Source organism: Urocampus carinirostris, chromosome 13 (genome assembly GCF_059441175.1).
Source record: "Urocampus carinirostris isolate Australia breed hairy pipefish chromosome 13, RoL_Ucar_1.0, whole genome shotgun sequence".
NCBI classification, from domain to species: Eukaryota; Metazoa; Chordata; class Actinopteri; order Syngnathiformes; family Syngnathidae; genus Urocampus; species Urocampus carinirostris.
In genome coordinates this window covers 9595085-9609921 of record NC_142361.1, presented here as the reverse complement: position 1 = coordinate 9609921, position 14837 = coordinate 9595085, and the positions used below count along the sequence as shown (strand labels likewise).

General features: G+C 38.6%; 1 protein-coding gene across 2 annotated transcripts in view; it reads left to right on the top strand.

Moving 5' to 3' along the window:
• Nucleotides 1-14837, top strand: part of LOC148353686 (phosphatidylcholine:ceramide cholinephosphotransferase 1-like) — a 24232-nt gene extending 9395 nt beyond the window's left edge. For both annotated transcript variants that reach the window (XM_088350933.1, XM_088350934.1), the window contains exons 3-7: nucleotides 6002-6814; nucleotides 8750-8867; nucleotides 8994-9147; nucleotides 9778-9944; nucleotides 12216-14837. In XM_088350933.1, coding sequence (XP_088207059.1) covers nucleotides 6213-6814; nucleotides 8750-8867; nucleotides 8994-9147; nucleotides 9778-9944; nucleotides 12216-12392 — 1218 coding nt within the window. In that variant the 5' untranslated portion in view covers nucleotides 6002-6212 and the 3' untranslated portion in view covers nucleotides 12393-14837. The remainder of the gene's footprint in view (nucleotides 1-6001; nucleotides 6815-8749; nucleotides 8868-8993; nucleotides 9148-9777; nucleotides 9945-12215) is intronic.

Below are 14837 nucleotides of genomic sequence, written 5' to 3'. Positions count from 1 at the left end.
CTGAATTCAAAATAATGTCATGACCAATTCAGCTTCAAAAATCTTTAGCCAATAGTGACCGATTCAAATGTGGATTGACGCGTTGGTCAGCCAATTAATTCCCAACGTAAATATATACGCATTTACGGTGTGTATTCAAAACGGGGCTGAAATTTAATGCCTCTTTGTATGACATATATATATATATATATATATATATATATATAACTGTTGGTCCGGTGGTTAGGATTCAACGCTGTCTCCGCTGCGACCCACTGGTTTGGATTTGACGCTACCACCGCCGCGACTACAGGTTCAATTCCTGTTGCATCCAACCACAAAGTTTGAGCTGAGAAAAAGTGAAACAAAATTGTGTACCAATTTATATTAAATAATTCAGGATGTGCGTTATACGCAAGTGCACGTTATACACAAATGAATACGGTTGGTAGAACTTGTCATGGTACTACTGAGTTTTGTTGCGTTCAATGTAGTAAAATTACTTTGTTACTAAATGTTCAATCAAAGTCAAAGAAACAAAAAAGCTTGCAAGTTGATTCCCTACACGCCTATAACTTTGATTGAATAGTCTGCTATCTAAAATAAGTCCTAGGATTTTTCATTTAATAAAGAAATAAATCATATTTTGTTTACTCATTAAGTTGAAGCACCACTTTGGATCAACCCAAAAATTGTGACATATTATGATCTTGAATATTTGCAAGTTCCAAACCATTCTTTCTTGACACCAAATACTGGTAGTTCGAGTTTGACAGCTTTTTAAATTATTTTTCTTTTGAGGGGGCACAAAAGATGCACAATATGTTATCCTTTTCCCATGACACAAAAGACGGAAAGACAAATCTCCCCTCCCTTGCTAAGACCTTTTCAAAGTCTTCCTCCAAATGACTCATTTGCTTACACTCTGGGCTTCATAAAGTCGAGCCACGGATAGGGTGTTTATGTTTGTGTCAGCTTGACGTATTTTCTTCCTGGGTGGGATGTGTTCTGGTCGCGTCACGTGGACTGCCCTGTGATTCCCACCAGCCTTCTTCACGACTTGGCCCCACTGAATTTTCATAGTGGAAAAATGTAACACATGCAGGGCAAACGTTCTTTTCGTTTTTGGTTGAGTCGCAGATGTTTAGCAAATTCCGAAGCTGGTAATTGCCTGTTTCCTCATTTTTGAAGGCCTGTTTTTCAAAATATATATGCTACCTAATAATAAGAGCAGACATTTTGTAGAATAATAGTCGATACTTTGAGTGTTTTTTTAAGTTTATGCAAGAGGGAAGGAATGTTAAGTAAACATAGATTTACTAGCGAAGTCATTATCACATAAAAATTCAACAGTGTTGTGAAATGCAGTAACATTTACAGGGTTCGTACAGGTGCTTGAAATCCTCTAAAATGCATGAATTTTAATGTTGTATTTTCAAGTTTGAAGTGCTTGTAAATGCTTGAAATTGTTGCCATGTTTCTCAACAAGTATGCTTAAAAATGACGCCGTCACATTTTTTCCTTTTTCGTGATTAATTGCAGCCGGCATTAGTTTGTATGGTATTGTCGTATGAATCGGCATCATCCCTTATGGATTGTGTCCAAGAGGACGGGTGCATGCTACACCAAAACAGGACAATATAAAGAGTGTTAGTACAATTTTTATGTATCAATTATATACATTTACTATGGGCCATGCAAAAAATTAAGGTAGCGTTTTCCAGTGGTAAATTCTAATGAAAATGTAAGCTAAATATTACTCATTTTTACCCAACATTCACATGGGTATAGATTTACTCAAGATCTAAAAATGATGTCTCGATAAATGCACCAGCAAGGTGAGATATCACAGATGTATATTTTTGTCTGCAAAATACATGTTTCACGTCAGATTTTTTTTTAATTATACTGGAGAATTTGTCAATTTGTCTTTGAAAGTCTTTAAAAAGTACTTTAATTTGGCCATGAAAAAAGGTGTACGAACACTGTATTCATAAAACACAGAAGAGTTGAACCAAATTCGGTTTTGCATAAGGTTTACTTTGATAATTTCCAGTAGGCGATAACGTTGTGCTGCTCTGTGAGCTGCATTACAGAGTTCAAATTTCTCTCTTGAACCATTACTGGTTACATGTTTTCTGGCCAAAAATATAAAGAATAATGAAACAAAATTGGGCAAAAGGTATTTCTGGATTTTTTCTTTACCTCAGTCGACCAAAATTTGTCATTGTTGGGTCGGTTGTTTGCCTTGAGTAAACATAAGTGTATGAACTGTACAGCTGGGACTTCTTGGTCAGTAAAAATGCAACCAGGACAAAGTCATATTTTGAAAATACCTCAAGGATGAAGACTTGTTAAAAAGTAAGCATGAATCACCTTTTATGTGTATGTCAACCCCATTTTTTCCAACTTCTGATTTGGCATCTCAGTTCTTATTTGGGCATACTTTTACATAATCTCGGTTGTTGCCGACATTATCTGCTTTACACGTGGTGATATTACTCATCTGAGACAGGGTGAGATTACAATTGACTACTTAATTGTTTCTCATTAACATTTAGTCGTGGTAAATAGCTACTTTAAAATTTAACAATTCAGCATCCAACTATTTGATAGTACAGCAGTCTATTTGTTTTTATTTGAAAGCTACATTTAAGTTGTCTTTTTCTGTTGTTGAAATGATTAACACAAATTGAAAAATTATAAGGCATCTAATGGCTTAATATAAACATAAAATGTTATTGTCCTTGCCCAATAAGCAGAAATCAGGCTGGAATTGGTGCTTTTTTCAATTTTTTCTTGTGCAAGCACTGTCAGTTTTTGTCTCCAGCCACTATCTTGCACAGTGAATTTGCAGCTCTCCATCAACTAACCAGTCATTACATAACTGTTGGCGTGTTTTTCACTCAGGCAGCATTGTTATCATACTTCAATTACGTTTCGCTGATATTGAGGGTAAGGTCAAAGATGTTCAGGCGCTTGCCATTGGCACACATTTGTGTCGATATTCCGCAAACAAAGAACTGAGTGCCCTTTTTCACAATAATACTTGTTGAGATTTCACTAAAGGTTTCAGATTTTATAACCATACACCTAGGGTTTACTGTATCATTTTCTTTCCCTGGTATAGTTGAAGTAATCTTATTTTTTCAGCTTGCAAGCTGTAAGCCGATTCACAGACCAAAGGTCCTCAGACCGCTGAGTCATTGACAGCTAATCTCAGATTGATCGAAGCGCACTCTGTCTCCAGGTCTTTATCTTAGCAAGTAATGTTCTCCCGCACGGAATGCTACATGACCTTATCATTTCTGCTCAATCCATACAGTATGTTTGTTTTCAGACCTGCCTTGCTTGGGTTGTTTAGGTATTTGTCTGAGTTAAGTTCGCTCAAGCTGTTTTCTGTTTCTCGGCCCGGGTAAGTGTGGTGACAGGTGGCCCTTACCACCTGTCGTTTATTCAGCTCCCAGGGTAAATGTACTGTGTTGGGCTGGACTACGTCTTGAGGTACTGACCGCTCAATTTTCACGGTCTGTCTCTGGTTGAGCTAAACCAGCCTCTCAAAGAATAGGGCTCCCCCTCAGTGTTGACCTTCTCTTTGATGTATAGGGTAATCCTTGCCCCATTCCCATCCTCTAATTTCTCTCCTGTTTGACCGACCTCCAACTGTACCACGCCCTACACCCGCGTTCACGGATGACTCTCTATCCACATTTATATTGTTATCATGATAGATTTAGAGGACAAATTCCTCGCAGCTACCTCTGTTACCCAAAATTGTAATCAGAATCATAGGGGCGGCAGTAGCTCAGGAGGTAGAGCGCTCGTCTTGGGATCAAGGGATCCCAGTTCGAATCCCGGCTCGTCCGTGTTACATGTCGAAGTGTCCTTGGGTAAGACACTGAACCCCTAATACCCCCAATAAGCAGGTTAGCGCCTTACATGGCTGCAAGGCCGCTATTGGGAAATGTGGAGCACATTGTAAAGCGCTTTGGGAAGTCTTGACTTGAAAAGCGCTATATAAATGCAAATCATTTCATTTCATGTTGTGGAGTCTAAATAGGTTGAGACTTTGGGAATATTGTGAATATTTTAATGCTTCCGCTTAAAAAAAAATGTATTAAAGCTATATAAAGTAATTAATCACTTTTTTAATTAAAACTTTCAAGTTTTCTATGTGTACTTGATATATCGGTGCTTAACTCAACTGACTTCCATGTATCCAGCGAAGGTTCAGTAGTTTCTTGTTCTTGGCAGTTTGTATGTTTGTGTCCACACAAACCACGGTGCTTGCCTGGTTATCAGGCCACTGTTTAACAAAATGGCAAAATGCCGCAACAATTTTTCTGTAATATCGTTTATGCCCATGTGTGTTCAATTGCAATCTCATATTCTTCCATGCATTTTATTCCTAAAGGACTAATTTTAATTAGCTGTTTCCATTTTCCACGGCATGTGTTTTTCTATTCTCATTGTGACATCAATGCCCCATGGTTATCAGCTGACAGTTTTTAAGTTTGTTGGAATGACATTTAGACAGTGTGCTTATTGCGTATTACAATTTTTTGAACAAATTTACATTTTCAAGTTCAGTGAGAAATACAGTAGGTCACAAGGTGAGTACACCCTTCGCATTTCTGCAGATATTTCATTTCAATGATTAATAGAACATCACTGAAGAAATATCGCTTTGACGCAATGAAAAGCAGTATGTAAACAAAGGCCATGGTTTACTTGAAATATATCCTCTGGTCTGATGAGACAAAGATTCATTTATTTGGCTCAGATTGTGTGTGGCATGTTTGGCGGCAACCAAGTGAGAAGTACAAACAGTTTGTGTCGTACCTAAAGTCAAGCATGGTGTCGGGGATGTCATGGTTTGGGGCTGCACGAGTGCAACTGAGGTTGGGTAGTTGCATTTCATTAAACAAACTTGGGGGTGTACTGTAATATACTAAAGCAGAGAATAACCCCCCCCCTAAGAAATATATACTTCTTACTTGAGAAATTAGCATTAATTTTACATAACATAAGCTAATGGTCAGCCATTCACTGCCAAGTGTAACTAAAAACCTAAAAAAAATGGGCAAGAAAATGGGAGATCAAATCATGCATTTTGGTCACTCTTTCTTGCACTTATTTTTGGTTCTACTACACAATAGGACAACATCTAGTGATCAAATAATACACATTGTCCCTTTCAATGTAAGTAAAACCCATGCAAATTACGGATTCATTTATATTTTTTCACATTACTCAATGTACAGTTTCACCTTCATTTTAATGGTGGTTTTTTTAGATCTCATTTTGTGTAACAAATTAAACAGTGTAGTTGAGAACAGTGGAATGTTTTTAATCAGTTTTCTTGTGGAAAGCCTGATTTGTCCCAGTTTCACCCAGACCCTAGCTCCAGAGCAGTGCTCTGAATTAAATGGACGGAATATTTCAAGGTAGTGGAGTATTTCCTGCTCTGCGTTGTTCACAGTTTTGTTTTGTTTTCCTTGTTTATATATTTAATCTTGCGTTTTTCATCATATTTGAGCTTATCCTGTTTTTTTTATTGAGAAAAAGAGTTTTGAAAATAATATAATTTTTGGGAGTACTTGGGTTAAATTAGGGGGTGCTTGAGCACGCCAAAAACAGCCTGGTTACACCCATGTAGATGACACTGTCGATTGAAAGATAACACCATTGCATCATTCGAACTACTGCAAACCCCCCCCGGAAATGTAGGAGCGCACCAAGTTTATCATCAAATCAACTATACATAAGCAGCTTAACTAACCAATAAACCAATTAACACAAATACAGAGTCAGAGGACAAAAAAAGCAAGCAAGTGAAAACACTAACGAAGTTTCTCTCAAATAACAAACTATGAATCCTTGAAAAAATACGCAGTGTCTTACAATCACACTATATCACATCGCAATATCAATTAGATTTTGGTTAATCTACAGAATGTTGTCTCTTTTTCTACAGTATGGTATACTGATGATATTTTTTTGTTTTGCTCTGATCTTACAGGTGTGTTGCAAAAAGCAACAAATAAAACGCTTCTCATCTGTTGAGCATAACAGCGAGGGGTTCCTCCGGATGACTTCTCCCACCACCTCTCATTGGATGCTCCTTAAACACAATGCAGCAGAGCTGGTGTGGACTTAATACTGCCTTTTAGGAGCACCAAACATTTCAACGGCTCTTCACACGCCATCCGAGGACACGTTCACCGACCGAGATGACCCAAGTTCCGGCTTGGTCCTCTGAGGATGTTGCTGACTGGCTAAGCAGAGAGGGCATGCCGGAGTATATCGATGCTCTGCGCCAGACTGATGGCGCTGCTCTGCTGCAGCTCACGCAGTCCGATTTCCACATTCCGCCACTTCTCCTTGTGTCGTCGGACGGCGGAGAGCGGCTCCTGGAGCGTCTGGAAACCCTACGGATCGAAACTCACATTGAGGAGCACAAGAATGGCCATGCCAATGGGCACGCAGGCGGGCTGTCAAACGGGAAGGTCAAACCGCACCGGAATGGCATGTTGCGGACTGCAGAGATGGTGCACATTCCCATGCCTCCAATGAAGACTTTTCGTACCTCCTTCCCGTCGGAGTGGGGCAAGACAGGCGTGGCGTTCGTCTATGCGGTGGTGTGCTTCGTAACTACCACCGTCGTAATTTCGGTGGTCCATGAGAGGGTGCCCCCCAAAGAGCACACCCCGCCGCTGCCCGACAAGTTTTTTGACTTCTTCAACAGAAGAGAATGGGCCTTCTCCATCTGTGAAATTAATGGCATGCTGCTAGTTGCGCTTTGGCTCATACAGTGGGCTGTCCTCAAGCACAGGTACTGGCTTCATACGATTTGCGCAATGATAGGGACTGAAATGTTTTGTGACAGGTGAAGAACCCTGGTCCTTGAAACAGTCTTGCATGTTTTCTATGTCACTCTAGTTCTCAACCCCTTTGGAGCTACAGAACCCAACCAGTTTCATATGTGCATTCACAGAACCCTACTTTAGTGTAAAACAAAAAAAAGTTTTTCTTTTTGATTCAAGGCATATTGTTTTCTTTTGGTGTGCAAAACTAACTGTGCATAGTGCATGAACTCCAAATCAGTATAACCTCTGCTGTCGCCCTGTAACCGGTTCAGATTTGCGTGGCTTCATCTTGGCAAGTGCTACTCTCATGTAAAATTCTCAGCAAATTCTGTTCCTTTTCTTTGTTTTTTTGTCCAGGATTTTCAAAAAGGAGTGTTTGCAAACAAAGGGTATAAAAAGCTTCAGGCTTTCTCGGCACTGGATACTTTTCCATTTGTTGACACCAAAACGTTAAGACTAGAGTTGCGGTTAAATCTGGTTCTGCTGATTTTCAATGATGTAGTCATGGTATCCATCATTGACTTCTGCTTTGACATCATACCTAAAGCGCGGTCTCACCCATGCTTCCTGCAAGAAAGTATTCTTCGAAAGCAGGTAATATAATTGTGTATAGACATGAGTTGGTGTGTCCTGACCTCCTTGGCAGAGACTCCACCGAACCCCCGTGACTGACACACCGGACCTATACGGTTCGATCGAACCCGAGTTAAGAACTGCTGCTCTAGTTTAACAGTTTATCAGTTCACATCTCATAGTGATCCTGTTTATCTAGTCCGCTTTCTTCGCAGTGGGAGTCACAAAGATGCAGGTTATGAGCAATTAATATTGTATGAAATTAAAGTTATATATAATTTGATTTTTTTAATACCTCTTGACTTGAAACCCAACTTTTCAAGAGTGTCTATACTCAGCCTTAGGAGGAATCTCAAACCACATTCGATCCTCTGTAACGTCAGGGTTATTAGTCGATCAAAATGTTCAATTTCGTATGTCCAGTAGTTTAATGGTCATTTTTAAATTCAGTAAGGAATCCTAATGGAAAAGCGACCCCAATTGTTTTTCAAATTTTTATTTAAAATTTTGTCATTGCAACTCTCGGTGACATAAGCAGAACCACAATGTGTTTCCTTCCATTGGTGCATAAATAAAGCATTAGGCGGTTACATTTAATGTCTAACCCAATGTTGCAAAAAGCGGGTATGCAGCTTACGCTGCTCAAGAAATTTCCAGAAAGCAATTGGAGGAAAACAATTTAGGTAATGTATTTTCCACACTGTAATGTGCACCCAATTATAAGGCGCACTTGCAAAAAATAGTCTTTTGTCATACATTCTAATACATAAGGCGCACCAGACAACAAAATTGATACTACAGTAAGAGCTTCGATGTGTGATCAATGTTTCTGGTATTACGTGCAAAAATAGTGCAAAAAAAGAGATGATAAGCTCTAATCATGCTTATCTCTTTATCACACTTTTTTACCGATAAATTGGTAGCTAATTAAAGGTTTAAAAGGTTCACACTATTTGCTACGGGAATTGATCAGATCAATTCCTGTTGCATACAATTTTTTTCGATTTAGGTCAGCGATGTTAATTTATTTGATCAATCATTGCACAACTGTTGCTCAAATACGGTAACACCTTGTATGGTCATTCCTACCTAATAATTGCTGTCAGCATTTCCAATGTTTTCTACTGTATTCTGCGGTGTATATAAAACGCGCCGTGTTTTAAGGTGCTCTTTCAAATTTCTGGCCAAATTTAAATTTTTAGGTGTACCTTTTATAGTCTGGAATATACAGTAATTTATGTATTAGTTTATGTGTTTCCAATTATGCGATCTGTAACAGAAATATTTCTGAGTCTAAAAAAAATCTTCTTTACTGTTTGTTGTTTCAGGTCAATAATAGGCAGGCGCTTCTTTTTCATCGTGGGCACACTGTATTTGTATCGGTGTATTACCATGTATATTACCACTCTGCCTGTCCCTGGGATGCACTTCAAATGCTCTCCAAAAGTAAGATACACTCCAACAACACATCAACTATTTATTTTAAGGGGTTTATAAAGCCTCTCTGTCTGCAAAGCCAAGCCTAAATATCTGTTGCAATGATAATGTGTGTGCTCCTGTGCCTCTCTTTAGCTTCTCGGCGACTGGGAAGCACAGATAAGAAGAGTTATGAAAATGATTGCCGGTGGCGGCCTCTCCATCACTGGTTCACACACCTTGTGCGGCGATTACCTGTACAGCGGCCACACAGTCATGCTGACGCTAACATACCTCTTCATCAAGGAATGTAAGTCAAGACAGTTATAAAATGGGTGACTCAAGTTCAAAAAGTATACACTTCTCTAAAGTGAGTCATAACTAGAGGCACACAGGAAACTGGCATTACATATTTGACTCACTGCAAACACGCTACTTTTTAGTTTTGTGTCCAGATGGCAATTTATGCAATAACTTCCTTCTCTCGCTCCGGATGTTTGGCCCGTTTTATGCTTAGAATGCTACCGTCAGCAGCCATGTTCTAAATATCAGGGTCTACTTGAGCTGACTATTTTGTTATTTTCCTGGCCAGTTAGGTGATATTGCCTGACTGGTACAACAGCGACCTCTGGTGGTAAATTAAACAAAAGAGACACTTGTTCTGACCACCACCCAATTATTATTATCCGTTTAAAATAAATCAAATTCTTAAAAAAGGAAAACTGTCCCTTAAGTGAAATTATTTCATGATTTCTGTGTGTCTGAGAAGTAGAATTGCGTTTAGATTAAAACTGATAAATCGGTAGCTATTTAAAGGTTGAAAAGGTTCACACTTCATCAGAATGCTAGAGCTCTTTCAATCCAACTAAATGCTTGCAAGTAAAAAGGGGTCTATTCTTGTACATGTCTCCTTTAATTGATTTTATTATCTTTTTGGTAGATTCCCCCAGACGGTTCTGGTGGTACCACTGGTTCTGTTGGACCTTGAGTGCCGTAGGAGTCTTCTGCATCCTTTTGGCTCACGACCACTACACCGTCGACGTAGTGGTGGCCTATTTTATCACCACACGCCTCTTTTGGTGGTACCACACAATGGCCAACTACCAGGTGAGTGCAGTGCACTGTGATAAAACATTTTTACCTTTTTAATCATGTATTTTATTATTACTTTTTTTTTTTTTCAGAAATTATAACCCCCCTTAAGTTAATTAAGGCTAGCTTTTAGTGGTCCTCATTCTGTTCAAGCAAGTTTCGGTTCTAAAGACTGTAACGATACTTGACTAAATTTTTTCAAAAGAGAATATTGAGCCATGTAATCACATTTTATTCATAAACTCCCCTTATAAATCTTTTGATAAGACTAGTCCTCAAAAGCCTTTTTGCTCCCCCGTGTGAGCGTTCCTCCCCTCCCGCGCCATTGATGCGCTTCATGGGATGAGCGCAGGATTCTTTCTCTAGTGGACCTAGTTCTACTCTCCTTGGCTCAAAACTAGTGGTGCTATTTATCATCACCGATCCGTGATCAGCTCAGAAAATATGATCCACACGTCGCTTTAGGAGAATACATGCAACGTCTAGGGTGCATGAGCAGTCCTCATTCAGAGATCATTGCAAGTGTAACAAGTATGGGTGCAATTTGGCTTCCCTGTCAAATATGAAAATAAGTTAGTGAATGTAACCATAAATTTGTGTTGGGACTGTCACACATTAAAGGTATGGCTGGGTGCAATGGCCATGCGGACAGATCTCTGAAAACATGCCACACTCCCCTAAATACATCCGTATCCTCCTTGTCTGCAGTATTTTGTGACATTCTTACAAAAGAACGCCTTTTTTTAAACCTTTTTTAATGGCAAAAATTTGTCTGAGCCTCTACGATCTTAAATAACGACGGGATGGAGACCAATTTTACGTTGTATACTTGTTGATATGGGACACAGGTATTAGTTATGTCATAGATTTGATCAAATTATCAATCGTCACACAGGGAAATCAAATGTGCTGAAAAATTAGCCTTCGTTTGTTTGAGCAGGTTTGGCTCTTTTGGTGAATATTGTCTTAAAAAATATGGTGTCACTCTAAAAAAAAAAGTTCCATAGCTGTTTGGGTCAAAAAGGTTCCCGATCTCTGGCTTAGGCCCACTTTTATCCAGTTATCTTTTTTTACTTAGTTCCTTGTGATGTGTTTTGAAAAATTCCTTTGAAATGTGTGAATGTGTGTATTAATCCAACTTTATTGAGAATTCGTTAATTAAAAACATTAACCGCTAAATGTAGAAAGATGTCCCATCAATTGACCTATTGTCTCATTCAAATAATAACTGATTACAACATTTTTTCATCCGTTCTCCTGATGAAACTATCTACAGAGTGATTTGGTGAAACGAAAGGCAAGGCAAGCTTTATAGAAATATGAAACTCGTCTCTTCTAATTAAACAAATATTTATTCAAATCATTACCCTGTATATTTAGCTACAACACGAAATATCGGTGCATAATATACATGAGGTTTTACCCCAATGCTTGAAATGATTGATGAGTAGAAAACTGTCGCTGACCACATTCTCAAAATTTTGGATGCAATGGAAATCAAACCCGGGTCGTGGTGGGTAGAGCGCTGAATCCTAACCACTGGTCCACCAGTGATATCAATGACATACCGTTCGATATTAGGTTACATCTCATTATCACTTTGTTTTTGGTCACGGTACCAGCGACTAATGTTAGAGAATGAGGAAAACACAACGTTGTCTTTTACGATATAAATTAACGCAAAAAAGCACGACGAAAGAAACAACTCTTTGGTGTATCGTATTATGAATCAGACTTTGAAGGACATTAAATAAATATATTGTACGTTTTATGTTTGTATTGTATTTTTAGTTTATGTTGTCAATACATAATTTTAACTATGGCCGCACGTATTCCACAACATTTTTCACTTGCTATAGAATGGAAAAATGAAATAGAGTGCAATATCAAAGTATCATGTGACAAGTACACCGTCGTCAACAGTTGTCACTGGTAACGTGAATGAAAATAATGTGATGATGATATAATGTCCAATAGCTTTTTATAATGTTTTCTGTATTACCGGTGGACCAGTGGTTAGAATTTGGTGCTCTCATCGCTGCAATACAGGTTCGATCCCCGCCGTATCCAACCGTAACGTTTGAGCTGAGAGAAAGTGAAACAAAATTTTATACAAATGAGGGATGCGCGTTATACACGTATAAATACGTTAATTGACCCCGATATTCGCTACACTCATGCCTACTCATGTAGGCACATAAGCACACTGTGGATCTAACATTGGCAACTGTGCTTTGTACCTGCACTCTACTTACTACCGTGCTCCTTGTGTTTTGTTGTTGACAGTCACTGAAAGAGACATCACAAGGTAACCATCTCTCGCGTGTTTGGTGGTACCGGCCTTTCCAGTACTTGGAGGAGAACGTCAGCGGCATCGTGCCACGTTCCTACCAGCTGCCGTCATGGATACGAACGTGGCAGTGGAACCGTGGGGTCATGTATAGCCGGCTGGATGTCCAGTGACAACTTGCAGGCAGGACTTTGAATTTCCAAAGTGCAGGTTTTATTCTTCAAAAAAGGAAGAACGCACCATTTTAATGTAGCGCTGTCGTTCCCCCTCCTCCCTTTAACGCAGGTAATCCTTCTTATCGTTTTTGTTGCCTTGCTCTGCAAGTAGTTTGTAATTCTTTTGGAGGTTCTTTTTGGATGTCATCCTCTCGTGTGTCATTTTAGAACATCATGCATTTCAAATTGAACCCCCCGCCCCATAATCTGGATTCAATTAATCTGTTTTTCCTTTTTTACTTAGCAAAAAATTATTTTACGGCTTCACGCTTTTCGCTGTTCAATGAAAAGCGTCAGTCTGGACAGTGCTCTATAAACTTTTTATGGGTGACACTTTTTGTGCTTCCATGAAGAATTATTGGTTTATATTTTTTCAAAATTGCGTTTTGTTTCAGATGTTTTTTTTTTCCCCCGACAGCACCCATATTCATGTTGTAGTCACCTGTGAGTAAATGGTGCAAAAAAAACTATTTTTTTAAGCATGTTTTATTTAAACAGATTGGTTTCTTTCTCTCTTTTTATTTAGATTTTTACCTTTTTCTAGAAATGGTCGGAATCTTTAATGAAGTATCACAGTGCCTTTTCTTGCTTGGTTGTAAGGCAACTTCAAGTACCGCATGTCCTGCTTCCTTGGGCAACTTTGCAGTTCCAAGGGGTGTTTTGTCCCCATGAATGTAAACTTCCACCAAATCTCTCTGCCCCCAAAAACAACCCAGCCTTACTCCAGGATGGGTCTTCCCTAAATTAGAGTGCGAAATATGTCCCTTATGTATTTTATTAACACTTTACAGCATCCTTTTATCACTTGGATAACAAAATATGACTGTTAATAATGTGTTGATTTTTTTTTCCGGTAATTGTTTTAAAAACTGCTCATTTTATTCATTGAGTGACACCTTGGAGCAACACCAGCGTCAAAGGAGGGTACACGCTTACCAAAATAGAACAACTAATACTTGTTCTCAAAATTATTCTACACACATACATAGTTTAAAATCAAAATGTGTTTGTTTTTCCAAACTTTATGTTCATTCGAAGTAGCTGTATTTGAGTGAACAGTATATTCTTATACATATTTGTGGACAAAGCCTGGTTGTCCGTGCAATCAATGACTGTCAGACTCATTGGACGTTCGATTAATTTCTTGCCAGTTAAACTTGTTGCCGCTATCATTGCCTCAGCAGCCATTGCAAACGCATTTTTCCAGACAATTGTCTTTTTCTTCTCATTTTAACGGGGAAAAAAAGATACTGATAGGTTCTGATATAGTGTGTGCAAACGGAGTCAACAATTTTTGGTTATGGGATCCAAAACAACCAATCAGACTTTGATTTAATCAATTCACCAAACGTCAAACGGTGAAATAAAATGCACTGAAGAAAAAGATTTTGTCTGTACACCGGGTTTAGCGGTTTTGTTTAATTTTTGGTGTAGCGTTTACAGTTTACTCGAAAGCTAAAACTGATTCCCCCCACTCTGAACACCACACACTGAGAATGTATCGAACATTTAAAACTAGACCTTCAAACTAGCAGTGAATTGGAGCTTATGTAGCCGTCAATGATTTTGGGAGAGTTTGATAACTTGAATTGGTGTGCGTGTACCCCCTCTTTAGCATCATCAGAATGTTCATTGAAGGTTAACGGTCAAGTGTTCAGAGAAGCTATAAGTGGAAATGGTAGCTTTAGTTGAGACTCAAATGGCTCTGAATGTACGTCACCCACAGTACAGGACTGGGGAATCTACCTCAGAGGAATTGTTCAAAAACAAATCTCAAAAGAATTATCCGTTGTTTGGTTCTTGCATCATTTACTACTTGACAAAAGTTTGGAATTTTCGGCCATTTAGGCCTATCTTATTTTCGTTCAAGTCCTCATTTTTATTTATTATTCTCCCTACATTTCAATTTGGAGACCACATTGATAACACTAGATAGTGTAACCTGTAATGTGGGGATATCCCTTGATATTCAAAGGCTAAAAAAAACTCCCATTTCATTTCAAGCTAAATATTTTATTTTTCTTCCTTCAGCGAGCATTTTAAAGGGAGAATTTTAAGACTTTATAATTGTGACTTTGCACACAATCCATAAAAGCTTAGCAGTGTCTTTAGAGACGTCCAATCATCTCTTTTGTTTTCCACAAGAGCACAACAACATGTTCTCATGCGCAGCCATGTCGTAATAAGGTTGAATAATTGTCCAAATTGGACTGTAATAATGTTGGTTTGAAAGGCGGGGAAGACATTTGTCTCGTGGGTTTCCCAATCAAGCTGTTTAATCTTATACGTATGTTCATCTGTCCACATTTTTTTGTTTGTTTGTGCATAGCCTATATGTTTGTAAGATATAATGAAGGAATCTATATGAGATCCCCTTGAATAAACCATTTTTACTCTAGAGAA